General features: G+C 34.2%; 1 protein-coding gene across 4 annotated transcripts in view; it reads left to right on the top strand.

Annotated features, from left to right (window-relative positions):
* Window positions 1-14,530, top strand: part of GPAM (glycerol-3-phosphate acyltransferase, mitochondrial) — a 100,931-nt gene extending 86,401 nt beyond the window's left edge. For all 4 annotated transcript variants that reach the window (XM_074295599.1, XM_074295594.1, XM_074295596.1 and 1 more), the window contains 8 exons: window positions 2,580-2,650; window positions 3,254-3,518; window positions 4,351-4,493; window positions 6,444-6,521; window positions 8,787-8,927; window positions 9,361-9,550; window positions 9,865-9,923; window positions 10,894-14,530. In XM_074295599.1, the coding sequence (XP_074151700.1) occupies window positions 2,580-2,650; window positions 3,254-3,518; window positions 4,351-4,493; window positions 6,444-6,521; window positions 8,787-8,927; window positions 9,361-9,550; window positions 9,865-9,923; window positions 10,894-11,010 (1,064 nt within the window). In that variant the 3' untranslated portion in view covers window positions 11,011-14,530. The remainder of the gene's footprint in view (window positions 1-2,579; window positions 2,651-3,253; window positions 3,519-4,350; window positions 4,494-6,443; window positions 6,522-8,786; window positions 8,928-9,360; window positions 9,551-9,864; window positions 9,924-10,893) is intronic.
* Window positions 14,531-14,818: the final 288 nt, after the last annotated feature.

Here is a 14,818-nt window from a genome sequence, read left to right as displayed (position 1 = left end):
TGAAAGTTAAATGAGATGAATTATGTGGACTTCGCCCTACATAGTATTTCTCTTAAACTGTAGACTTTACTTGGGCTCTAAAGCATTTAGGTCTACTTGACATTAACGATTTTGCTATAGGGAAACATGCTTAAGATGATCACAGGGTTCTGTGCAAATATTTTGTGTGAATAGAAAATTATGAGACATAAAAATGCAGGAGGAAAACTCTTTTTTCATTCCACCAATATCAGCTGAGTTGTCAGTCAGTTATGGGTCTCATGGATTATTATTATACATAGCTGAGTGGACTGATGCTGATTGATGCAGTAATCTTGAAGAATAGCCTGCTTCTACTCCCTGTTTATTTGGCACAGGAATGCAAATTCTCTACTGATGGCAAAATTTGAGCTGCATTCTGAGCACATCAGAACAGCAGAGGACCCTATTAAGTTCTTATTTCAGCCTAAATGTATTTCAGATTAGTGTATCATAAGTAATTGGGGGAACAGTTTGGGATGGCATGCAAAAAGCCTATTAGGCAATGGGTTTCCCCATATATCACCAGTGTGATTGCAGCTTTAGCTATTCAGTTACTATTCATGTACAAAAAAGAAAGCTCTCCTATTCCTTTAGTTGGATGACTTGTATGTTTTTAATAACAGTTTCCCCTGGTTTGGGAAACCAAGTCTAATTTTTCCTCTAGTTTTCCCAACTATATTGCATTTTTAAAACTGCTTTTCATGGTGCCTTTAAATGAATATAAAACATACAAATACATTAAATTTAATGCTTAATGAAATAGCATAATTAAAGTATAAATTAATATAATTGTATTATATATATAAATATAAAACAGAAAATAAGGGTGAATAGAAATTTGAGTATTTAAAAACAGACTTCTTGATGACACTAGTATCATTGCTTTTGTGACTTTGATCATCATTATTTTCAAATTATAACTGGTTTGAGAGAAAGGATTTATTGGTTTAAAAGAAGTTTGCAATTTATTCAATATATTCAGAAAGTAATCTAAAAAATTGGTTGCTAGATCTATTTTGAAATCCTGATCTATCATTGTTTAATATAGGTGAAAAGTGCTAATTTGATCCATTTGAGATTTCATTATCTTTCTGATAATGTCTTTCTTTCCCTTTCTTTTATGTTCAATTACTTGTTTGGTTTGTAATTTTGTATATTACTTCAGATGTTCTTTTATGAACTATATAAGTATGGTGAAAAAAAATTAAAGGGTACACTTGAAAGAATGGTGAAGATGTAGAGGTATAAATAAAGTAGAAGGGAATCTGGGACAAGTAGCATTCCATGAAGGATTAAATAAACTGTTTTCTGATATGAATTACTTTGAAGGGACAGTATGATATATTTTTAGTGCTGACCAAGGTATCCTAACTAGTTTAAAGAGTAATATCATCATTTTCAAATGATTTGCTGAGGCAATCGGGATTAAATGACTTGCCCAGGGTCCCACAGCTAGGAATTGTTAAGTGTCTGAGGCCACATTTGAACTCAGGTCCTCAGACTTCAGGGCTGGTGTTCTACATTTAAAATTCAATAAATATTTCTATGAAGACCATTTTCTTAAATAAAATTAGTGTGCAGTTATTATACTGTTTTGTTTTATACACTTAAACAATGGGCCAGTTTGGTCATATTATTAGGTCAAATACAAAATCTTGTATTGCTTTTCTAAGTTTCTCTTAGAAAGCCCAAGTTTCCGATTCTCATTTTGGAAATTTGAAAATGAGGTCTGAGGTCTAGAGGTTATCCCATGTGGCAATTAGGAAAATGTTTTGTAAACCACTATTACATGTGGATTGTTGTCATTTTTGAGTAAATGGTTACTATGTACTTCACATTGGATGGCATCAGGACTCAAGGAATTTATAATCTATTAAATGAGGAAATACAAGGACATAAAACAATGAATGTATAGGATCTGTGTGAGAGCAATACCTAGTCCTCTTTCTTGGTGAAACTGTCCTTCAGTTTTGGGGCCTATCAGAAAAAGCCAAACCAAACCCTATTGAAGGGATTCTGTACTAGCTCTTCCACACATCTAACTCTTGTCTAATTTGAAGAGTGTTTTATAGCTAAGCTCTGCCATATACAGAGAATATATCAGAGATACACTAATAATAAATTTGCCAGTGACTTCTTAACCTTAAATATTTTAAGGATTAGATGTTTTCTAAGTTAAGAGGTGTGGTTCAGTGGCCAGAGCACTGGGCTTGGATTTAGGAAGACCTGAGTTCAAATCCAGCCTCAGATACTTCCTAGCCAGATGACCCTGAGCTCATTGATCCTCTAATTTTTTTTTTTTTTTTTCTTTAAGGCATTTGGGGTTACAGGATAACATAGCCAGGAAGTGTTAAGGCCAGATTTGAGCTCAGATCCTATTAATTTCAGGGCTGGTGCTCTATCCATTGTGCCACCTAGCTGCCCCTGAACCTCTTGACAAAAGAATCTGCTGGAGAAGGAAACAATAACTGCTCCAGGATTTTTGTCAAGAAAACCCCATGGACAAAAAAATGTTTTCTAAGTTATGGTAGAAAGCTGAAGCCTTCTTTTTTTTCTAGCTGCTAACAAGTCATGTGCTGTTATGTCAACACATATAGTGGCCTGTTTACTACTCTATAGACATCGGCAGGTAAGTCTGTGATGTTTTGAAGAGGTATGTTACAAAACATTTGTGAGTGTTTTGACATCAATTAATATTTAGCTGAACATTTGTGTGTTCAGCTTCATGTTAGGAACTGTTAAATTCAAAAGATAAGAGAATCCCCAAGAAGTTCAGTCTTGTTGGAGAAATACAGTGTGCATGTGGAACATAATATAAAACCAAATGCTTCTTATGTATGATAGATGCTTAGTACTTGAGAAGTTATATAGAATTCTTATTAATGTTCATAATTGGGAACTTACCTGAAGATTTTTTAAAAAGTTTTCCTAATCTAAATATTTTTAACCTGGATTCTGATGACATGTAAATAACCATCAGGCTTTTCATCTTTAGCCTTGTGGTTGAATTATACTTTTTATTTTTTGCCTACTTTGTGACCCAGCTCTATGGAAATTTGCTGGATTTTTTTTTTTAATGTCATCTGACCTTATTTCCATATGTCATAATGATGAGGAATTTTACATTGGGATGACATGACAAAAGAAAAAAATCATGTGTTAAATATTTTTGGTGTCTTGACTTTTTCAGATGACTACCTTAATGTGATGAAACTTTTTTCTATTTTTACAGGGAATTGATCTTTCTACCTTGGTAGAAGACTTTTTCATTATGAAAGAGGAAGTGCTGGCCCGGGATTTTGACTTGGGGTTTTCAGGAAATTCAGAAGATGTAGTCATGCATGCACTACAGCTTCTGGGAAACTGTGTAACCATTACCAACACCAGCAGAAATGATGAATTCTTCATTACTCCAAGCACAACTATTCCTTCTGTTTTTGAACTTAATTTCTACAGCAATGGGGTGCTACATGTCTTCATCATGGAGGCCATAATAGGTTTGTGGATCCATATTGTTAAAATAACTAAGACTAGAGAAGACTGAGTTTTAAGTGTCAGAACAGAGCTTTGTGGTTTAAAAAAAAAAAAAAAAAGCCAAACAATTAGAAATTGTTTTTTTAGTAGAACTGGGTTGAAGTAATCAGATAAGAAAAAACTCAGTGTTTAACTAATTCATTTAGTTAGCATCTATATACTGTATACATAGTAGTATGATGTGCAATGACGGAAATAGAAAAAAATATGATGAAATACCTATATATGTAATATGGATAATATATGTAGCAAAAATACAGAGAAGAGTAAGCTTATAGATTCAGATAGAAGGGAGGACCCCTGAAGGCTCAGCCTTGGTCATTATAGGCTGAAGTGGTGGGGAAGGAGTTTCCTGGAAGAGGTTGGGAACAAAAGCCAGGTAAAACATGTATGGAGTGGAGTCATTTAATTTTTTTTTTTTTTTTTTTTTTTGGTTTGTTTGTTTTGCTGAGGCAATAGGGGCTAAATGACTTGCCCAGGGTCACATGGCTAGGAATTGTTAAGTGTATGAGACCACATTTGAATTCAGGTCCTCAGACTTCAGGGCTGGTGTTTAAAATTAAAATAAAATTTAAAATTTAATAAAATTAAATTTAAAATTCAATAAATATTTCTATGAAGACCATTTTCTTAAATAAAATTAGTGTGCAGTTATTCTGTCTTGTTTTATACACTTAAAACAATGGGCCAGTTTGGTCAAATTATTAGATCAAATACAAAATCTTGTATTGCTTTTTTAAGTTTCTCTTAGAAAGTCCACCTTTCTGTTTCTCATTTTTGTTTTCATTTGTTTAGCTTGCAGCCTTTATGCCATTCTGAATAAAAGGTGCTCTGGAGGTACTGGAGGTGTATCACTCAGTATGATTAGCCAAGAACAGCTTGTCCGTAAGGCTGCTGGCTTATGTTATCTGCTTTCTAATGAAGGCACCATGTTATTAGTAAGTAACAATTAATTATGGCATTTGTTCTTACTTATTTCCTTTTCTTGAAAAGATTATTGAAGTTTTTTTCTTAATAGTTTGTTTTTTCTGTGCTATACCTTTCTATTTCTATCTTGACACATGAACAATTGTATATATTGTTTTACACAGTTATTGTATACGACTGTGGAGATAATAGATTTAATTGATAAGATGTTTCAATCAAAGTTTAAATATTTTCCCTGTAATAAAATCTTATTCAAGTGTCTTTCTGTGGTCTGATGGTAACTATAGGTTCTTGAGAACTGTACCATTAGATCTTGAACTCGGTCAGCAATCTGGAAAGACTATGTATACAGCCCAGTGACAGACCACTTTCAGTATCAAATATAAAATCCTCTGTTAATGTAACCAGACTTGTTCAACTTTATTTCCATCCAAGAACTCTGTAATATAGCTACACTAGCGTCCTTGCTATTCCTTGCAACTGACATCCCATCTTCCATCATTGTACCTTTCTCTTGGCTATCCCCGTGCTTGGAATATGCTTTCTTCTCACCTACCTCCTGGTTTCTTTCAGGTTCAGCTCAAGTACTTTTGCAAGAAGCCTCACTCTCCTCTACACCCTTTCCTCCTTTCTCCTCCCTGTCTCTTGTCTCTGTCTCTATCTCTATCTGTCTGGTCCCCTCCCCCCCAGGTTATTATTTAAAAAAAAAATTTTTTTTTGTATCTTTGAAGATTAGCACAATGCCTTGCACATAGTAAGTGCTTAATCAATGCTTGTTGATTGATTGTTTAACCTGTATTTTGTAGAAGAATCATTATAATTAAGTTCAAAGAGGTTCATCACCAAATTGACTGAAAAGGTGATAAATTTTTTCAGGTACAACAACTCTCAGACTGCTAAATTAAAGAGGTGCTTCTGTGCCAATTGAAGAAGTATCTATATCTTCCAAATTACAGAACTTTGAAGTGTAATATGTGTAAAGCACTGTGTATGAACATATGCTTACATATATTCTATTGATCTTAATAGCCTTGTAATGAACATTTTAAACTTACTGATAACTGATGATAATACTATAAATTAGAACTAGAATTGACCATAAAGATTATCTATTCCTGTTCTATCATTTTACAAATGAGGAAACTACAGGTGAGAATAACAGCATTAAACTTTTACCTTCTGATGCTAAGTTGTTTCAAATTGTAGCAATTGCTTAATTTTATTGGTGTGGTACCATGTTCTTAGAATGAACCCAATTAAATGACTACATGCTGAATTGTTTTATTTTGGTGGTTTACAAATCAGATAAATATGTATACTCAAGTGAGACTGTACTACAATGATCCATTGGTGGCCACAGAGAATTTTAGATTATATTTTATTCTCTTGTCCTTTTCTTATGTAAGAGAAAATAAGGCTCTCACTGGAAAATACTTTGGGTAGTAGTACCTTATTTTCTGTGTATAATTTGAGGTATCTCAGCAAGGGAGGGATGGAGAAGGGTTAGATTCTCTAGACTGGAGACAGCTAGCTATCTTCTTTTCCTTTATAGAGGCTTTCCCATTTATAAATAGTGTGTAGCCTTTTGGTGTTTAAGGTGATATTTTCCAGAGGAAGGCACTCTTAAATAGAAAAAAAATAGTGTAATATGTTCATTCTAAGGAGTTCTTTATCCTGATCCATTTGGGAGAAAATTAATTTAGTGAGGACCCACATCTTGGGAGATGTTAACTTGAAGAGTTAAACAAGATAACTTCTTTTCTTCCCTTGGACCTTATATTCAAATAGTACAGGTTGCTTCTGGGAAAAAAACAAACAAACAAACATACACAAGTTTGGTAGTGAGGATTTATTTTGTTTGGTTGTGATAAGAAAAATAAAGATAATGTTTATTAGCTACCTGATAAATCTTTGAGAAAAATGTGAGAAGAAATGCATTTCTACACTATTTTTCTTTTCAGCCTTGCCAGACCTTTTACCAAATTTGTCATGAAGCAGTGGGAAGGTTTATACAGTATGGCATTCTTGTAGTAGCTGAGGTAAGAGGAATATTTTATCTTTATTTTTGTATCTGGCTCCTTATCTTCTCCACTCTTTACTTTTTTGCATTATGTCCTTATCAACAACATCATGTAGAGGGAAAATCTTAGCCTGGAATAACTTTAAATTGTAAAAACTAGTTTCTATCATATTGCTATGATCCATGACCTGTAGAACTCTTATGTTCTTAGATGAAATGTCATGTATATCTCATTGTGACAGTCCATTGGCATAAAAGACTTTGTCTTGAGAGGATAGAGATTCCCCTTTTCATCCTTTCTTTGTAAGACTGGGATATCAGTGCTCAAGCCCCAATCAGAGATGCAACTGTGAAAAGAGAAACTCCTTATCTATAGACCCAGTTTAAGGAATGGCCTATGGGCTAACCAGAGATGTTGAAGAAAACAAACTCATTAATGAGTTTGAATGCCATGAATAATATGTCATTACAATGGCAGGCCATCTAATGTTCAGTTTTATCCACAAATAATAGAGAAAAATGGGGAGGGGGAGACAAAGGAAAGAAGGAAACCGATATACAAATCTGACTTCTACATATTAATGTAGAATAAAACTCATGTAAAGGTAGGGCTGTATTGAGGAACACTGAGGTATGAGTTCATTAAAGTTGTTTATTGAAGTGGCAAGGCTTAGTTCCCTAGGTGTGGTATACTCTAGGGAGAGGAAATTTGCTTCTGAGTGGGAATGATTGGCTTCTGGGGAGGGGAGAGCTTTTCTAGTGGAGAGGAGATATACTTCAAAGTACCATTCTGAGAATGCTGACTATGTAGACCTGGCATTTGCATGTCAAAATTCAGGCAACATAGATTATTTTACATACATATGGGGTAAGCGAGAGACAGATTGGAAATTGGCAAGTAGCATTTTTGGACATGCAGCTATCTATACCAATGGTTTCCATGTATAGATTCTATAAGGTATAACCTTCCATCTGGGAAGTCTGTCATGGTGATCTAACAACATGTGTGCAAATGCAATGTTGTCATTTCTTTCACTAAGCAACCTCTCCTTCCTTAAGGTTCAACAATTCTTAGTTACTTTTCAGTAAAATTCTCATAGCTACTGTCTACTGACTTCAAGGACACTCTTCTTCAGTTCATTCACTATCTGATTCACAGTCTTTCATCCCCAAATCCTATCTTCATACTATGGGACTTCAAAACACATGTTGATATTTCCTCAGAAGTCCTAATCTCACAATTTCTCAATTAGTTTCTTTGTAGTCTCCTTTTCTGCTTTACTTCAACTGCACTAGATGTGTGATCTTGCCATTGTCCACAAATGAACCACTTCCATGTTCATAAATTCTGCCATTCCCTTTGCTGTTGTCATTTCATTTCCTCCTTGCAACCCTAAATCTTGTTTTTGTCCTTACCATACTTTTCAATCTCATCCCCTCAATTCTTTCCCAAGCTCTAAACTGTGTGGCAGCCACCCTCTTCTCCATTCTCTACCTTGAGCACTTAATGAATCCCTTTAACTTTACACTCTTTCCTTTTCTCAAGTCCCTTGTCCCCCTTGTTGCTCTTGCCTTTGTTCTTTGAATAAGACAATCTATCCAGCAATTCATGCATTATTGTCAGCTGTATCATATGCCTGGAATTCTCTCCCTCCTCTTCCTCTCTGCCTCTAGGCTTCCTTTAAGTCCCAGCTAAAATCCCACTCTCTGCAAGAAGCTTTCTAGTGCCCTACTTCTGTTGATTTTTCTTCATATTTTTCTGTTTATAATTTGTACATAGTTATTTGCTTGATTGGTTTATCAGACTGAGAGAGCAGGAACTGTCTTTTATCTTGCTTTATATCTCCATTCCTTAACTGGCACATTCCTGGTTGTCACATTGTGGATGCTTACTAAATGTTTGTTGACTTGTTGACTGAATAATTTTGATTTTAATTGTAGCTAATCATATGGTTGGTTAACCAATGGTAGAATGTATAGAATTATTCTGGTGACTGCAGGCAAAGAATTTGGGAAGTATTTCAGCATTATTTTACTTACTTTTGTTAGTGTTTCATAGGAATTTTAGGAAAAAAACTGATTAGTGGTAAGAAGCTGCTTCAGAATAGGTGGAAAAGTTAAGAGAGAATTGATACCTAAATCAGAGAATGGTTTAGAAAGAACTAATCAGCATATAGGTTACTTTAATTGGAACTCAAACCTTAAATCTTTTTCTTTTTCTATTTTTTATGTCTGCATTTAATTAGTGATCTCTGTTTTCCTGCTGTACTTGTTCCCAATTTAGCAAGATGATCAAGAAGATATTAGTCCTGGTATCACAGAACAGTCCTGGGACAAAAAGCTTCCTGAGCCTTTGTCTTGGAGAAGTGATGAAGAAGATGAGGATAGTGATTTTGGTGAAGAGCAGAGAGACTGCTATCTAAAGGTATTTTTGCATGAAATTTTTAGAATGTGTGGCAATATGATGGTGCAATCAAAATAATGGTTCACTTTATCAGCATAAAAAAATAAAGATTATAAAAATCAGAAAGATTAGTATTTACATAAACTATTGATGGAAAAGTGTGTGTTTATGTGTATGTGAGAGTGTGTGGATTTGTGGAAAGGGGAGAGAGATAGAGATAGAGATACAAAACACAAACATAGCATCAGTTGGTTAGTGTGGTTAAATTTTATTAGTTTGTCAGCTTGCTGAAAATGTGCCAAATATGAAATATAGGCTCTGTGTGTGTGATTTTTGGTGTGAGCTTTCTAGAGTCAGTCTTTTTTTTGTGGCTGTCTTAAATAGTTATCTTAAGAATATTACTTTGAGATTGTTTACTTTTTTTAATGATAACTTTCCTTGTTATATTTTTCAGGTGAGCCAGTCCAAAGAACACCAGCAATTCCTCACTTTCTTGCAAAGGCTCCTTGGACCTTTGTTAGAGGCTTATAGTTCAGCTGCCATCTTCATTCATAATTTCAGTGGCCCTGTCTCGGAACCAGAGTATCTGCAGAAGTTACACAAATACTTAATAACTAGAACAGAAAGGAATGTTGCTGTGTATGGTATGTCAAGTCATTTTTTGAGGGGTATGTTTACGAAGTTGGTAGAAATGGGGAAAGAAACTTTATTTTGTGAATGTGACTTTAGACTATTGGAGCTAGAGATGGATACCCCAATACATACATTTAACAGATGGGAAATTTGAATCCCAGAGACAGGGGCATGAATTGGTCAAAAAGGATCACAGCTGTCCCCAAGCTGAGCACAGAGTTCTTATGATTGCCAGGGTAGGGCTCCTCCCTTTTGTCTTGCTGATTTTTTGCCAATACTGAAAATTTAATGATACCATATGTCTTCTTTCCCTTTCCACACACAGCTGAGAGTGCTACATATTGTCTTGTGAAGAATGCAGTGAAAATCTTTAAGGATATAGGGGTAGGTCTCTATTTTTGATATTGCAGAAATTTGCTTTCATTTTCATTTTATGTATATTTAGGTGCAACTATAATTTAAGCTACTCCTGTAATACATGGGGTCTGTATATATATGTGCTTTTTCAGGTTGACAATGACATTTGTGAATGATGGTGGGTAAAGAGTATTTTATGGAATTTTTTTTGGCCTATAATCTTGCTCATTTCAAACTAGGGCATCTTTGTACATAACAAATCTGTGTGTCTTTAGCTCCACACAAAAAGTGACTAAATTAGCAATTACATTAGAATTTTGCATTTACTTTTAAAATATGATTATGGCTACTTCCAGTATTAAGGTAGCCTTACCTTGACTTGCTGTCATTTAGTGTTATGTGTAAAATCAGTGAGGGGTAAAGGATGGCAGGACTGATTGATCTGATGGTGGGAATTTTTGAATCTAGTAAAGTTTTAAGTGGTTATTTTTTATTTTTTGTTAAGACAATTGGGATTAACTGACTTGCCCAAAGTCACATAGCTAGGAAATGTTGTGTGTCTGAGGCCAGATTTGAACTCGACCTCCTAAATCCAGAGCCAGTGCTCTATCCACTATCCCATTAGGCGCCCTCTCCCTCGCCTCCCCCCCCAAAAAAATAAGCTGCTATTTTCAAGGCTATGTTATGAAGATTATTCACTTATAGTTTAAAGTATTGTACTTATAAAATGGAAGCTTCTTGAGAACAAGGAATGTCTTTTTCTCTTTGTATCCCCAGCATCTGACATATTTTATCATAATAGGCAGCAAGTAAATTCATTGAATTTAATCAAAACATAAAACTATTGTTATTCAAAACAGGCATTCACATCTTCTTTAACTTTGATGTCTTTGTGGTGATTGAAGTGACTTCTAGGGTAGGTAGAAGGCTAGAGTGGAATCCAGATATGAAATGATAAATTAATTGATTTTTTTTTTTTTTTTTTTTTTTTTTTTAGGTTTTCAAGGAGACAAAACAAAAGAGAATATCAATTTTGGAACTAAGCAACACTTTTCTACCTCAGTGTAACCGACAGAAACTACTGGAATATATTTTAAGCTTTGTGGTACTATAGAAGAATGGTAACACCTTTGCCTACGGAGAAAAGTACAGGGTCAATGGGGGAGAGGGATTGAGGCCAGCACAGTCTCCAGGATTTCACTGGCCTAACAGTTGGAGGTGCCATTATGAAGTAGAACCTTATCTGACTGGATCCACTGGAAGACAAGTGCCTTCTTTCCTCCATGGATTTGTGATAATCCTAATTCTCTGGTAATACAATAACATACAGTTAACACTTGGATTTAGCTCAATTTGCAAATCAAAATCAGTAGAGTTAAAAATGAAATCTCAGCAAATTGTTTTGGATTTTATTGCATAGCTACATTTTAAGTAACTACTTTTAAGGTATAATTATTGTGACTTTGCAAAAATGTAGATAAACAAAAGCTCCAAGCTTGTTTAGTGCTTTCAGCAAATTCACCAGAATTTTAGTGCTTTTAAAAATAAGTTAAAATCATCCATTCGCTGACTTTTTTTTTTTACTATCTTTTAAAAAAAATAGAGTAATATAATTTTTCATATATGCACCTTTCATTTGAAAGCTCTTTAAAAATTGAATGGGCTAATGCAAATTGTAGCCTGGGATCAATGTTGGTTTTTTTGGAGTCTGATATAGATGTTTTAGAGCTGCATGAAATGAAATAATAGCTTAGGTCAAGAAATTAAAATCACTATACATAACATAGCAGGGAATAAATAATGTAGGCAGAGTTTAAAAGGAACTGGCCAAGCATCTTTCATTTTGCAAAAAAGTGCCATTGAGTTTTACTGACCACAGTATGAAACTGATTATTCAGCTAGTGTTCTGGACCTCCTGTTTTATATTCCTCTCCACAAGGTATGCACCTATCACAGCATTGTGTTTCTACTTCTTTCTGAAGCATGAAGGTAATTGCCATCTTCTGGATTATTCAGAACTGATTAATTTCTGTAGTATCTGGATGCTGCTTGGAAAGCTCCCACCCAGCCATGGATTTAGCTTAATTTAGCTTCTCTTCAGATGATGAGATCTGAGGCAACAGTGCTGTAGCTGGATTGCTTCTACCTGTAATTGTTATGTGAAGTAATCATGTGGTGGACAACATTTAGTTTTGTAAAAAATCCATGGTTCTTCAAAATTACAGGGACATTATATGCCAAAATCTATCATGTTAAATTGTTATTGAGACCATGCTGTGGCAAATAATTATGAAAGGTTGTCTGTTTGTAATAGGCACGTGCCATTTTGTTAGCAGACAGCATAATTGTATGATAATTGCACTAATTTTGATGTTCCCTTAAGGATAATGTGACATTAAAATGTTTTGTAATGACCTGTTACTCATTATCTCCATGGTAGTATGAAATTAAGAATCATTTTTTCCCCCAATGAATGTAGTGTATTGTCTTTAAATCTAATGTAAAATTATCAAGACTTGTTAATATGGACAACTTTGTTTTAAAATACTATTTAATATTATCTCTTGAAAGATCAGGGATTTTTGGATACATATTGTTAACTGGCATTACACAAAACTTCTTACTTATAAAGTATCCAGCATTGATGCTGTGAACTTGTTATCTTTCTTACCAAGAGTCAAATTTTTCCCAAGAGTCACAACTTTTTCTTTCATAATGCTTTCCGGTAAACTAAGATAATGATTATTTTGATAGTAAATTAATTTGAAGGGTTTGCACATCCCTTCTAGTCCCCTAGTCTTCCATACTACCAGGGGGTAGGTGGAAGAGAATTCATAGTTTAACCCTTCCAGTTTATTAGCCAGGCTAGCAAGGAAGGAATACTTTTGTATTGGGTGGGATACTATGCTTGGAAGAAATGCTTAGGGGAGCTTCCTTTTTTCCCCCCTTAGTTTTTCTTTATCTTGAGGAATCATGTAAAATAACCAAGACTTGTTAATACAGACAACTTTGGTTTTAAACACTAATTGTATCTCCTGAAAGATCAGGGATTTTTGGATACATATTACTAACTGGCATTACACAAAACTTCTTACTTAAAGTATCCAGCAATGATTCTGTGATCTTGTAATTCTTCTTCACAAGAGTCAAATTCCAACTTAAATCATAACAACTTCTTTCATATTGCTTTTGGTGTCTCCTCCCCACCCCCCCAGAAATCTAGTCAGATGCTTTGGAAAGTGAAATAAATGATCTTTCTACTTAACTAACTCACTGTGAGCATAATCATGCATGTGATTAACAGGTGCTCTGAAAACTTTTTTTTTAAAGGAAGAAAAATCTCAACCAAAGTTATACTAATTCAGAGATTTAGAATAATGCACTATTCAATGCCTCATTTAATGGAATACATTTAGTTTATTTGTAGTGAAACTGGACAGAGGTCCATCCCACTTGACTGTAGCCAAAGCATACTCTTTGCTAACAGATATTTTCTGTATAATATTTTCTTAAAGCTGGTGGCTTCCATTTAAAGCTAAACAGACTAGGTGCTTGTAAATACTTTTATGGTTTACTATACCGCATGCGCTTATGAAAATCCCAAGTGCATGTCTTCTAGGGGAAGACTGAATGAAGGACAGATCAAGTAATAAGAAACTTCACTCTTTTTAATGACAGTGTCCTATGTAATTCAGATTATCAGGGAAGGAAATTTTTTTTTTCCCTTTTAAAAACAACAACAACAAATCCAACAAGGTAAAATCTTTTGAGCTAGAATAGAAGAGAATACTGTCTAAATCTAGATTACCGTGAATTTAGATTTTGAGTAATTTGGAAAAGATTTACTGTATATTTTAACGTTTTTTAAAAATCAGTGACAAAAAAATAAAATTACATTGAAGCAAAAGGTAACTTGCATGCATTTTATATGATCATGTTGCATATAATGGGTGCATATGTGAATGTGTCTATGTGCATATGTGCACACATGCATACACCTATATTTCCCCTGGAGCTAATAAGCACAGAAAACTATTGTGATGTTGGGTTGCTAAAGGGAAAAACCTTTCTTATGGAGGGTTAACCTCAAGGCTGGTTCATTTCAAAGATTTTGGATCTCTGCTTGAAAGCATAGAGGATTGCTCTGATTTGGGGTCAATATGGTCATAATGATCTAGAAGTCAATGTTGGCATTGCTGAATGTAGATTGATTTGAACAAGTAGTTCTAGAATTTATATAGGATGGAACCTTTATTGATTTTTGCTGATTCTAGTTTGGAAAAGTTAGAATGTAAAAATCAATTTGGTTCTTTTTAGGAACTGGAGACTCAGTACCTTTCATATAGTTTAATAGAAACTAATGATTATGTTTTGAAAGAGAAATTTTTGATCTTGTTCTAATATCTCAAACTCAGAAATGCCTTGATGGCAGTTTTTAAAGTACTTGCCTGTTTCTGTATATAAAAATAACAAATTACGATTGTAAAAATATTGTTAGAATATGTTGTAAAAAATAACTGTGAGTGTGAACTAAACCAGTTTGGAAATGTTAGCTAATTTCTATGCCTGTTAAATGTCATGTCAGAAGCACAGAAATGTAGTTTTATTTTAATAAATTACAAAATCACAATGTGCTCCATGTCTCTGTACTTACTTTTGAGAGGTAGAGGGGAGAAGTTATTATTTAATTCTAAGGGTGGATAGAATGGGGAGTAGAAGCACATCATTGGGAATCCTTTTTAGCTTTATACAGATCATTAAATTGTTAACTTAAATAACATCTGATTTCATTCACATTGGGAACTCTCAGTGACAATTTTCCTCCACCAATAAATATTGACAGCATCTCTGTAACTTGTAGTCTCAGTGAGTTGCTTGGTAGCATTGAGAAATTGTGACTTGCTGACAGTAAAAAAGCTATT

This window comes from Sminthopsis crassicaudata, chromosome 2 (assembly GCF_048593235.1).
Source record: "Sminthopsis crassicaudata isolate SCR6 chromosome 2, ASM4859323v1, whole genome shotgun sequence".
Classification (NCBI taxonomy): Eukaryota; Metazoa; Chordata; class Mammalia; order Dasyuromorphia; family Dasyuridae; genus Sminthopsis; species Sminthopsis crassicaudata.
Note: the sequence above shows the minus strand (reverse complement) of the source record. Positions and strands in the feature narration are given on the sequence as shown.